The 13,352-nt window shown below is 42.7% G+C and overlaps 1 protein-coding gene across 1 annotated transcript in view; it reads left to right on the plus strand.

The window, feature by feature from the left end:
* LOC130486367 (ligand of Numb protein X 2-like) overlaps positions 1–12,501 on the plus strand; it is a 29,612-nt gene extending 17,111 nt beyond the window's left edge. The window contains exons 5-9 of the mRNA XM_056859630.1: positions 677–856; positions 8,897–9,071; positions 9,285–9,516; positions 11,749–11,907; positions 12,366–12,501. Of these exons, the coding sequence (XP_056715608.1) occupies positions 677–856; positions 8,897–9,071; positions 9,285–9,516; positions 11,749–11,907; positions 12,366–12,501 (882 nt within the window). The remainder of the gene's footprint in view (positions 1–676; positions 857–8,896; positions 9,072–9,284; positions 9,517–11,748; positions 11,908–12,365) is intronic.
* Positions 12,502–13,352: the final 851 nt, after the last annotated feature.

Below are 13,352 nucleotides of genomic sequence, written 5' to 3' on the forward strand. Positions count from 1 at the left end.
GCTTCAGCTCAAAGAGAGGTGACCTGAAAGTCCTCTCGAACGGCATCTTCGGGTATATTCCTGTGCAACAGTTGCACTCCTTAGTCAGCTTTCTCCTAGTAGTATCTTCACCCAGGATGGTCCGTATAGCAAACGCCAGGTCTTAAGCATTCTCTGTGGTAGGCCTTTCCTCTGGAATAGCCTGCCAGAGTGGGTGTGGCAGGCGCTTTCGCTTCCCGCATCCAGGGAGATGTGCAAGGCGTGTTTTGTTCTAGAGGCTGCTTGGTGGCAGGCAAAGTGTTCTGGTGGTGTTCTCTGTGTTCTGGCTTTTAACATTGTGCATTAATTCCATACTGGTTTTAACTTATTGGAAGCTTGTGATGTCTGTGTCCTGTAGCTTCTGCTGTTTTGTTAGCATTTGATAGGGCAGGGAATAAATACTGAAAGGCCTCTGCCTGAGACCCTGGAATGCTGCTGCTAGTCTGGGTAGGCAATACTGATCATGATAGACTTCGATTCAGTATTTTGTTTGTTTATATATTTGATTTTTACCCCATCCTTTCCCAACCGAGCTCAGGCTCTGGGCAGTATGAGGCAGCTTCGGGTATGCTAGCATGTATTCCTGTTTCTTTGTGGGAATCTATGAGTATTTGGAAATGTCTTCTTTAAGCTTTCTGTTTTGTTTTTTTTCTGACAGTCCAGTGAAGCAAGAGTCAACTTTGTCGTTCTCCGTCGGTCGGGGATGCAGCTGCCAGATTCTGTTGAGGATGGCAGCATCTCCACCAACAGCAGCAGCAGCAGCAACGGGGGTAGTCCCGTGCTCCATCGCAGGAGAACCGAACGGAATCACTATCGACGGAGGTCGTGCTTTCAGAAGGTGGGTCTTGTGGGAAGTGCTGGTTTTGGGGAGGTCTCAATTCCTTAACTAGTTCAGCTGCGGGCAGAAGAGCACCTTGGAGCTGGACTAGCCCATGTGCAATGGAATTTAGGTTTACATTGCATTGTCATGCATTACTTTATAGAAATATTTTTAGCTAGTAATTTAAGGGCAACTAAGCAACCTTATCTGCTGAGTTAGAGCCCAAAATTCTGGGCTCCTAAGCAAAGTTTGTGATAGGGATAGGTAAAAATCTAAAAAAGCCATGTTTTTCATACTTTCTACATTTTCATATTTTCTCCATTTTCATACTTTCTGCATTTTCGTACTTTCTATATTTGCATATTTTTACATTTAAGGATCCCTCTCTCCTCATTTTTACCTCTGCTGAGGAACCCCTGCATGTCCCTGGTCTGTTTTTATTGCATCAGGGGACTTGAAAAGATTGTCACTCCCATGCTAGTGGCAGATGGGTCTGTATTTAAGCTTTCATATGTGTGAAAAAAAATTCTTCATATGCATGGTGGCTTGGAATTTTTGAGTGTGGTTTAATTTCTCAAATACATGCTTTGTTGTTCACTGAAGCAGCCTGAACAGAATATTCACCATTTACTGCCTTTCTCATTTCCCTCCTCATACCCTTCTAGTGAAAGCTCTTTTTCATTCCTTTTTTTTTTGGCTAAGAAGTCGGGTGACAAGTAAATGCTTAAAACAAGGCTTTTTCACTTGGACTTAAGGCAGATTCCAACACAGTGAGGCAATAGAATCATCATCATCATCATCATTACCTTTATTAGGCATTTACATCAGTATACCATGAACAGAATTACAAAATCGGTTAAAACAGATTACATTAAAAGGACATTACTTAGAAGTACGTACAAACTTCTCACGAATCCTTTGTGCAGACAGGAGAAAACTAGCTACTTGTTGGGTAATGGTAGGGTTTCTATCAGATAAAAGGTACATCACCGATTGCTGATCTGAAAGACTCTGTTCACTAGGCAGTAGGGGTTTAATATAAGTATTCCTCGGCCTCATGTAAAGCTGGCAGCACAACAGCACGTGAGTTAAGTGTTCAGGATCCCCAGTCTTACATGGACAATACCTATCAATAAAAGGGATTCCTTTGTATCTTCTTTGTAGGATAGCTGAGGGAAGAATGTTAAGTCTGGCGAGCATGAAAGCTCTGCGAATGTCCGGTGACTCTAAATAAGACAAGTAGGAAGCTGCAGCTCCATAAGCCGGAGTAATACCATGAAACATGGGGGAACAGTGTCTATTAGCTAGGGAGGTTAGGGTCTGCATTTCTATATCTAGTAGGCGCTGACGTATCAATCTAAATGCTTGCTCTTTCCCAAGCATCAAAAGAGAATCAAATGGGATACCGACAGACTTGATTTTCCTGATAATTAATTTCGACCACTGGCTTATGTAAGAATCTCCCAGCAATGCAGGAATATAGCCAGGATATTCAGTTAGAAAGTGCAGACGTAACCAGAACTTAATGGTCTGGATCCAAGCTCTAGTCTCCAAAAAACCCTGTCCCGTCTCAAGGCACAGAGCTGCATACCCTACGCAATTGGGGACACCAAGAATGCGGCGTAAGAAGGTGGACTGAATCCTCTCAATGTCCTGATTAAAGGCACTTACCCAAATAGGAACTCCATATAGGAGTTGGGGCAATAGAATCAACAAACTGGGACATTCAATAAACAATGTGATAGGATTAGGGTTGTAGAGCCAACCAGAAGTCTAAAAACAGAACTGAAGCAAAGTGTAAATATTACCATGACATGTTAAATTATTCAAAATTTTATAACAGGATCCTAGTTTCAACAGGCGGACCCTTATACTGCCCAAGTCCCTAAGCAAATAGTTTTAAACTCAAGGATAATATCATTAAAAAGTGAGTCATTTACTTGATGGATACCAGTAATTGTAATCCCCAGCGGCTCAAACCAGTCCAAACCAAGAAGCCTGGTACAATGACCATAAACAACCAATAGCTGTAAAGTCCCGCTAAACATGTGGTACTGCACTTCAGCTTCACAAATACCTTGTACTGTCACCTTATTTCCTTGATAATCAGTAAGCTGGGTATCAAAAGGAATAATCTCATGGCCCTTGTGTGGAAAAATCTGCTGATAAGTCTCTGATGAAATAATAGAGAAACTTGACCCAGAGTTCACTTCCATAACACATGGAACACACTGGATACTGTCCAGTTACTGCCAGGTTTTTTTGTACACGTGGCTGAATATGATTAACAATACTCTCTGCTCCATCACATGATGCTTGTACAGAGTGTGTTGTATAATAATTCTGAATCTTTCTGTGATTTTCCTAGGAATGGCTAGTTCTCCTTTATTCCTACACACTTGCTGAATATGTCCCAAGCATTTACCAAAATAACAATGTACATCTCTAAACTTGCAGAACTGCCTTTCATGATCTCCCCCACAACTGTTACACTTCACAGATGGTACAGGAACAGACCTCTGATTTCCCGCAGCATTCATTCTAATTGGGAGGGTATTTCGCTGTTCCATATGAACATCCACCTTCTGTGAATCAAGATTCTTGGTCAAATGGATTTCAGAATGAGGTGGACTCCTTGCCAACCACACCTCCTGCATGCTAGCAGCTGCAGCTTCATAGGTCAATATCTCCTCTTGTGCAATTTGAAATGTAAGCTGTTTCTTCGCAAACAAACGCCACTGCAAAACTTCATCAAAGAGGCCACGTGCCAAACAGTCTCTTTTTTTAAAATAATTTTTTTATTATTTTTCAAAATTATTAAACACAAAGTTCAAGAGTTAGTATAAACAAAGAATAAAATATAAAATGCAATAGAAAACATTAAGTATGATCAAAAATATATTGACTTCCCCTACACCTCCCTCCATTTATTTATTAATTAGTAATCTCTTTTGCATAAACTTCTAATCCTAATATTATTACTAATAACTATCAATCTCTTTGGCATTTATATTCCTTAAAGAGAGAATGATTAATGATTAATACAATCATAAAAAAGAAGAAAAGAAAAAAATTAGTAAATCTCACTAATAATAAATGGATTAGAACAATAGGAAACATTAAGTTGTTTTCATTAAAAATTAATTATTTTGTAAACCCTCCATTTCTCCCAAACACTCATTTTAATACAAATTATATTTCTAGTATATTGATATCTTATGTTATTTCATTTCCATTAAAACCAAGCCTTTTAACCAATTCCTGTTTAATCCCTTCCAAAAGACAAGCCAGACTCTTTTAAATCAGTTCCTTTGTCCGGAATTTCCATCATTTTTTTCTTCATTAAGGCTAGACATCGAAGAGCATCCTTGGAAGTTGTTGGTAAGATTTCTTCTGCTGGTGAATGATCTTCATAGTAGATCTGCGTTGCAGTTTCTTCCATCTCAAAGTCAATAAAGGAGATCCCCATAGCTCCAGTTTTTCTACCCTTTAAGTCCTCCAAGCAGGTGTTAAAAAGTTCCTCAGGAAGATTATAAAAACAAAGATCTAAGTCGCTCACATTCAGATCCATTGTTGCCAGCTGGACTATTGCAGTTTGTTTGTTGTCATTCTCAATTTCCTTTGCGAGGTTCTTCTGTTCTTCGTCTTTCTTGTCATCTGAAGAACCCTCTGATCTCACCTCCGACCTCATTGTGATGATTTGAATTTTCATATCTTTAAGGTCATCTAAGATAAAATCCAGTTTTTGGTTCATCACAGCAGAAAATTGATCCAGCTGTTTAATCAAACGTTCCATGGTTGCTACTTCTGAAAGTTCCGTTGAGACTTAGTTGGTAAAGTCCCGACAAAGACCGGTGTTATAAATAGCAGAGAGGTGCTGCAGGAATCAGTGTCGTAAACCTTCTGTCTTCCTTTTGTTCAGGAACTTGGGAGGTATTTGTCAGTTGCACGATGATGCCACACTTCCGATTCCAAGTTCTCTGCTACTCTCGCGATGATAGATTATTTCCAGGAAGGACATGGCAGGAAGACTTAGTGTAGTTAGAAAGACGACACCTCGCTATATGGAGGGATTACTCCTCCTCCCTGCTTTTTATATGTTGTAGTTTCTGATTGGTAGCAGAGACGTCGTTCAAAAAATCTTAGTTGTTGTGTCTTCCCACCGATCAAATTGATAAGATTCCTGCCGATTTATCTGATCTTTTCTTATTTTCAAAGAGTCATTTAAACATTAAGTGGGGAGAGACAGATTCGGCAGATGTATTTAGCAATCTCCCAGTGCTTCCAGATCCAGGTAAAACAAAAGAGTTCTTTTAACTTACTCAGATTTTAGGAGAGTAGGTATTCTTGCTTCTGTGTAGTTGCTTAGATGGTAATAGATAGGGGAGATCTGAGCCTAATTCCAAAGAGACCTTTTCGGCAGTGTTTCCCCCTCAGGCCCAGCGGGACCTCTTCAAGGATTCCGAGAGTCGTCCGAAGACTCTCTCAGCAAAACTGGGGGTCAGACCGCTCTTGAAGGCAGCCAGGGGTGTTCCTGTTCCTCGGTCCACTAATTAGAACCTGGGTGGGGTGCAAAAATTTGCCCCCAAGTTCAAACGTTTCTTGGTTCTCTCGGGAGCCCCCGAGAAACGTGGCGCTCAGATCAGCGTCCCTAGCGGAAGTCTCGTGCCAAACAGTCTCGCAGCATTTCCTCTAAGTTTGAAAAATTGCAATGCTGTGCCATCTGTTGTAACTTAGCAATATAAACAGAAACACTTTCCTGTGGACTCTGATTACACTTATAAAAAGCATTTCGTCATGCTATCTCTGAAGGCCATGGTGAAAAATGTCCTCCTAGAATAGTCACAATATCTCCATACGATGTTTCAGCCAGCTTATCTGGAGCTACGAGAGCTTGAGCTAAGTCAAAAGTATCTGCTCCACAAACACTTAGCAACCCAGCACTTTTCTTTTCTGGCTCTGCAATTCCATTAGCTGCTAGATAAAACTCCAATCTGGCTGCATAATTTTCCCACTTGCTGGAGCAGGCAGGATTAAATTCTTACGAATGTCCCTGGGTTGCCAACTGACCTGCAGATATTCTGAAGTAGTTTCCATGCATTCCAAACAATAACCTCAGCCCACTTCTGCGCTTCCTTAGTCCACCAAAAAAAACCCTTCTGTATGTCTCAGGAGTACCCCACCTTCGTCGCCAGGGAAAATTCCTCTGAAAGACGACTGCACTGTGGTAATAAAAACATGTTTAATACAGCTCCGTAAATCATCAACACATGAAACAGTCACAGCTGCCGGCAACAGGAAAAGAACTGGAACCAAGATAAAACGTGGATCATGATGCCTTTGGCTGTATGCAATAAATCTGTACCTACCATTTGTTACACGGGCCGGACAGGACATAATTGTCACTTGGTCGGGCCGGGCCATGTGTACCATAAAATTTAATGCCAGGTACCAGAGATACAAACTTTATAGAAGATACAGACAACCCCAGTTAATTATATATATATTTTACTTTATTTTATACTTGAAATACAAACATGCTTAAAACAATAAACACTCTTACAGTATTTTCTGTTGTCTAACTGCCTTTGATCATTGGCACCTCGGGACTGGGGAAGATGGCTGCCTTGGCTGGAGAGCCTGCAGCGGGCTAGCCAGCCCAGATCAGGAGTGCGTGTGTGTGTGTGCGTGTGTGGCTGGCTCAGCTGGCTCCTCGACCAGATAAGAGCCCTCAAGGGGCCGCATCTGCACCCCCACCCGGGCCTTATGTTTGACACCCCTGTTCTAGTGTATCTTTAACCCAACGAACAGACACTGTTTGCTGGTGGCTGTTATCAAGGGTGTTTCCGCCTGCCTTTTGTAAGAGCAGGTTTCTTTTCCCTTTGCCTGTTCTAATGGACAAAGATAACTTGGCCCTTCTGTGAAAGAAGTGAGAAAATATTGTTCAAAAAGAGTAGAGTCTGGTAATGCATTGGTTATTTTTAAAGCATTTTGTTGGGGGCTTTTATACCCTGCTTTCATCCACATGGCCCTTGAAGTGACTAAATCAGTTTCCACAGCACTTCTGGATAATTTTGAACAGGTGTCTGGACAAGCAGCCTGTACATTTTCTAAATAAATTAATTCTTTCCTATTTCTTCCACGTATGCACCAGAGGGACAGAGATAAGACTTGAGTTGGCAACATAACAGAGTGGTCATGTAGAGGTGACAGGCAGTGTTGACAAATTTGGAAGAAATCGGGGAAGACGTTTTTTTGAAACAGTTTTGGAAACAGTCGACTTACTGCAGAGCTGAAGTAGTTTTATCAATAACGCCTGAAGGTTGTCCATTCCCCTTAGGGGGACTGCTGTACCTGTGTGGGGCTGACTTAGAAAGGGTTTGGAAATGTCAGCTGGTCCAGAATGTAGCTGTCAGGGTGTTATTGGGGGCTGCACAGAGCCAGTTCCTCTGGTTCTGCAAAAACTGCATTGGTTACTTTCTAGGACCAACTCAAAGTGCTGGCTTTAACCTTCGAAAGCCCTGCATTGGCTAGGTCTAGGAAGAGGATTCACGAGTAGCCATATGAGATGGTGCTTCCACCAGAAAGGCCCTTAGGATGGGTAGTATATTGATGGTTGGGGTTTGCTGTCAACCTTATCTTTTTCCATTTGTTCTGTTGTGGTGGTTTAATTCTTCCACATAGAATTCCTAAGTTTTCCAGTATCATACTTACCGGTAGTTTGATCCCTGACCAGGATGGCCCAGGATATTCTGATCTTGTCAAATCTTGAAAGCTAAGCTGGGTCAGTACTGCTTGGTGCTTGGATGGGAGACCACCAAGGAAGTCCAGGGTTGCTACACAGAGGCAGGCAATGGCAAACCCTCTCTGAATGACTCTTGCCTTGAAAACCCTGTGGGGTTGCCTTGAGTCGGCTGCGACTTGATGGCACTTTCCCCAACCACGCATATTTTGAATCATGGACCTGCGTTAGAGCAGAAGCAAGGTGCAGAAATGTTAAATGTCCTTCCTCTTTAATTCCTTCCTCTTGTTTTCTGCCTCTCCTCTCTCTTTTTCTTCGACCTTCTCAATGTGCTTGGTTTTCATTAAGCTTCTGTTCTCTTTGGAAGTGACTGGGGGAAATGGGGTAAGGGTGGGAACCAGTGGGGAATGGCATCTGGCCTGTGGTGGGATTATTATGATAATATTTATGTGTTTATTAAGGGGATGTGTATGCTGCCTCTCCAGAGCCCTGCTCGACTCTGCAGCTTACAAATAAAATGTAAAAAAATCAGATTGAGAAATGGTCAGTGTTTGTAATGGCATGACATTATAAAGTTATTTGGTAAGATTAGACCTTATAGATTCTTTAATGTCCTGTGATAACAAGGAAATATTCACTTCTGTAACTTTTATTCTGTAAAATAATTTTTGAAATATTATTATGTAAAATCCAATAAATAAAATATGTGTGCTTCAGTTGTAACTGTTGTAGCAGGTCAAAGTGCAGTTACGTTTCAATTATATTTATTTGTAAAAATAGAAACATGTCATATGCGCTTTAGAGTCTGGTCCCAGTTGATCGTACAGTTGAAGCTCACACCCAGGATATCTGTTGCCCAAAGTTTTCTTGAAAGCATCCGAAGGAGGAGGTTCGGCATTTTCCCTGGCAGGCCATTGCCCGTCTTCAGCCACTCTCATAGTAATGTACACAATGTAAACTGACCGCCAGTCGATACCACAAAGACCCTTTCCCTGTCTTTCATTTCAGTATTCTCCTTTTGGCAGAGTGCCTCATCTTTCCTCATACAATTTATCTTCTAACATTTTTAAACCCTGTGTGGATTTGTCAGCAATGCCCTTGAACTTCCCTATTGGGGCTTATTACTCTAAGGTTCCCTTTCCCCATCCACATTGGTTAATATGATCTCTCTCTCTCTCTCTCTCTCTCTCTCTCTCTCTCTCTCTCTCTCTCTCTCTCTCTCTTCTCTCTTTCTCTCTCTTTCTCTCTCTTTCTCTCTCTTTCTCTTTTTCTCTCTCTCTCTTTCTCTCTCTCTCTTTCTCTCTTTTTTTTTCCAGGCACTCCCTCATGGATACCTCAGCCAGGACAAAGTGGTTACGATAAAAAAGGAGCCAAAAGAATCTCTAGGAATAACAATTGGAGGTGGAAGAGACAGTAAACACAGGCTCCCTATCTATGTGACCAGTGTCCAACCTGTTGGGTGCCTCTTCAGGGATGGTAGGATTAGGAAAGGTAAGACCCCTTGAGACCTTCCTGGTTAATTTACAGGCTTTAGCATTTGGTACTTGATTCCCTAGCTTCCCACCCCCCACAGTGAAACTGTCACTGTCTAAATAACATTGTCTGTATAACTAATGCCAATAAAGGCTTCGTATTCGGAAATAACATCCCCAAAGGAGCGTGCTGAGCATTATAGCAGAAGGTTGTCCTTTATTTATACGACAGGAGATGTGCTTCTGAGTATCAACAATATTGATTTGACTCATCTCAACTACAATGAAGCCGTCTCGGCATTGAAATCAAACGCAGCGTTGCACACGGTGGTGCTGAAGGCCTTGGAGATCGTAGTGCCGGAAAAGACATTTGAGTCAGTGGAGATTCCAGAAAGCAGAGACGGCGGTGGGTTCAGCTGGGCTAGCTGGGCTCCTCTGTGGGTCAGGTGGCTTGGATTACCTAGGTAAGGTTGTCTGTGAGCAGGTAGTGTCGAATTGTACAGGCGTGGCATTGTGCCATTTACAGTTGGGTTGGTTGAGGTGATCCAGCTCTTTACTTTGCGTGGCTCCCTGTTGTTTTGGGTGGTCATATTATCAATAAGACCAGGCACTTAAAAACCCTTAACCACCATGATTTTGAAATGTGAACATTGAGAGGAGTCCTGAATTTCCTTCCAGGTCAGTGAATGGCTCTGTTTAGATATTGTTTCAGACCGTAATTAGGGAAACCTATTCATGGCATTGACCAACTGTGGTTGACGACTGTTTAGGCTACTGCACTGTAGAAATGGTAGGGGACACAAAACAACAGAGTGGTGAGAAGGTGGAAGATCAAAGTTGGTACTGGCTCTGAATTGTGGTTTTGGAAGCTCAGTCCATGGAACTACAGTCAGCACAAACTCTGATTTGGAGTGATGTTTGAACGGAGCCGCTTGGATTCCGGGAAGCATAAGCAATAGCAAGCTTTTAGTGTGGACTTTGCTTCCTTAGATTAAGAAACAAATTGGAACTAGGCATAGTGGGTTGGATCCAGACTAACGTTTCCATGGGCACAAGGATTTCTGCCCCTAAACTGTGATTCTCCCCATCCCCCAGAGAACACAAGAACTGCTGGATCTCCTTGCAGGGTACCCAAGGTTGGGTAGAATTATATAGCACAATGGCATTTCCTGAGGTTGCTGTCTCTAACCACATGCCAGATTCGTTTTGGCCTATTTGGCCTTCATCAGTGGTCAATTAAAATCCATGTTAAACCTGCACACATTTACAGAAATATATACATATACAAACAGTTTAAATCAAACCAGGCATGTATATAGGTTGTCTGAAAAAATAGAATAATAATAGTTTAGTTTCTATATATTAAGGAGTCAATTATATAAATCTTAAAAGAGATGTTTGAAAAATACTTACATACCATATTACCAATTACTCAAACATCTGGTAAGATTGACTCTAGTTGTAATACTGTAAAACATAATTAAACAGATTGGCAAACTGAGTTCATTATTAATCTGTCTTCAATAATTACTTTTATATGTATATTAAATATACCAATGTATACACATACTTGGTTTACATATGTCTCCCTTATACGATGTGTGCAGTTATCAACCTAGTAAAGCAATGTGAAACTGATGATCCTAAACAACTCTAAATAGTGTCCATAGGGTGATGTAAGCTCTGTGACTCAGCACATCTGTAATTAGGATGATGCAATCACCCTGCATCTCTTTGAGAAGTGTAGTTACAATTGATCAAGTGCACTCAAGCCAAAAGATTTTACAAGTAGATTACAATACTGTTAAACTTGAAAAAATCCATTAAAGACAAAGCCAGTCAGTATCTTCATTTAAGCCTTTTGGAGCCAAGGTTCCCAAAGTATAAATCCAAAACATCCCTTTTCATTAGAAGCCTCTGCTGTAGATAAGCAACGTCTCATCTACACCAGAGGCTTCTAAGAAAAATCTTTTGGCTTGAGTGCACTTGATCAGTTGTGCCTTGCCCTCAGATTTACACTGGAGTTAATTTAGATAGATTTTTACTTCTGAAAATATGCCGCTGGGATCCTTTCTTCATAAACGCTCCTTGCTCCTTCATATGAGAGTTGAGTGTTGAACTATATAATTTTGGGCAAAAAACCCCCACCCTCCTTCACAAATAATCTCAATCTGTGTTTGATCAGTCCCAGGAAGCAGAGCTGCCTTCCCTAACCTGATGTTGGCTTTCCACCAGAGAGCTTCTTTGTGGCATACAGCCCGCGTTTCCTGATACACAGTCCATTTGAAGCTCAATATTTGTTCTCCAGGTGGCAGCACTGCGCCGCTGGTGGTGATCGCACAATTGTCTTCTGTGCCAGGGGTGCTCAAAGGTCATGTACCTTGTATTTCATGTGGCTCATTGTAACACTCCAGTATTCCTCAGCAACGACTTGGGATGATCAGCCAGCTCCAGAGAAAGCTGAGCCAAGCGGCCCCTGCAAGGCCCCTGCTTGGTGCAGGCTCCTCTTGGCCCTCAGGACAGCGGCCCGACCAGGGACATCCCTGGTGGGTTGAACGGCTGGTCCGCCCGATATCCCTCCCTCTGGTTAGGGATGAAGGATGATCTTGGCCAGGTGATTCTGCTCCCTTTTGATTTGGAGCCGTTCTGCAGGAAAGACAGCTAGAATGTGGACCGCTTTGTGCTTTTTGTTTCAGCCACCTCCACTTCTGCCAAGATATTGTCTTGCACAAAAGCAACTCAGAGAGCTGGGGATTCAGCATAGTCGGTGGGTTTGAAGAAAATAAAGGGAGCCAGCCCTTCTTCATTAAAACCATAGTCCCTGGAACACCTGCCTTCTGGGACAGAAGACTGAGGTATGCACACTGTTGGGCGTCAGTTTGTTTTGCCTACTTTATAAGCATGGGGGAGGGCTCTTGGGGAGGGACTTCAAAGAGTAGTTGGCTTTATCAGCAGCCGCTTTTGCCAGCAAGTGCATTTCTTTTCCCCAATTGATTGAATAAATGCAAACATAAAGAAAAATTACCCAAAGATACGCCAGCCATGCAGAGATGCAGTGGGCAGCCTCCTGTGTGAGCAGGTGCTTTGGGCCCACAGAAACCTCTGACCCTTCAACTTATTTCTTGGGGTGCGCTAGTGTTCCAGCCCACAGTTTGGGAATAAGTGGTTGAGCAAGTGTGAACTTTTTGTTGTGGTTGTTAAGTAACATCCTTGGTGTTCAACCCAGTGGAGCCTTCCTTTGCTGCTGTGCCAGCAATGACCAAGCAAGAGTTTTATCCTGACGGGAGTGTTTCCTCTCCTCTCTGCTGACCAGGTGTGGAGATGAAATTGTGGCCGTCAACGGTGTGACTGCTGTGGGCATGAGCAATGCAGAGCTGATTCCCATGCTGAAGGAACAGCGCAACAAGGTCACTCTGACGGTGGTGTCTTGGCCCGGCAGCCTGGTGTAGGACATCAGCCCTCCTGTACAGTCGAATCCAGGAATCCCTCCAGACACAGATGGTGCATCTTGGCACAATGAATGAATCGAGGGGACAGTGAATGGGACCTTGTGTGCTACTCAAGGCCTTTTCTGGACTCGTTACTATGCCAAAGGAAACGTCGCTTGCACCAAGCTGTCAGACAAATGGGTTTCTGCCATTAGAATTATTTCACTAGGATGGTGACGTTCCTTACAACCTTCCATGCACATGGCACATTTGGGAGGCCTGAGCCACAGCCTGCTTCTCTCCTTAAACCCTGTCTTAATCCTGCTCTGAAACACAAGCACAAACAAAGCCTGCTGGTGGTTTCATGATGACCTGGCCCAGAACCCGCTATATTAGTAGCTAGTATTTAACTTTGTGTGACATCGGTAGTCACACCAATCTATCTGCAGGAAGTGGCCACTAAAGGTGTGCCTTACAGGAACTATCCCAGCTATCTCTGCTCTTCCCCCTTTTTAAAAAAAACTGTAGATTGAACGTGTATGTGAGAACTCCACTGGCTGGGATAACAGTGAGTTTCGTCCCTCATTTCTCATACTTGTCCTCAGCATCAGCCAGCTAATGAAAAATTGTAGGAAGGAGTACTACTAAGAAAGGGCCACACTGGACTTTCCACCTGCCTCGAGTGCTCTGATTTGGACCTCCAGCTCTTCTAGTTGCCAGCACCGGCTGTGCCACTGCTGGAAATGGAAAGAGCCCATGGAAGAGTGGTCAAAAATGGGTAGATACCTAAACAGGTCTTCAGGGCTGAACATTACAGCACACCATCCTACAGTGTGGTGAAATATCAGTATGCACCCTTCTATCTGCAAAGC

Source organism: Euleptes europaea, chromosome 13, assembly GCF_029931775.1.
Source record: "Euleptes europaea isolate rEulEur1 chromosome 13, rEulEur1.hap1, whole genome shotgun sequence".
NCBI lineage: Eukaryota > Metazoa > Chordata > Lepidosauria > Squamata > Sphaerodactylidae > Euleptes > Euleptes europaea.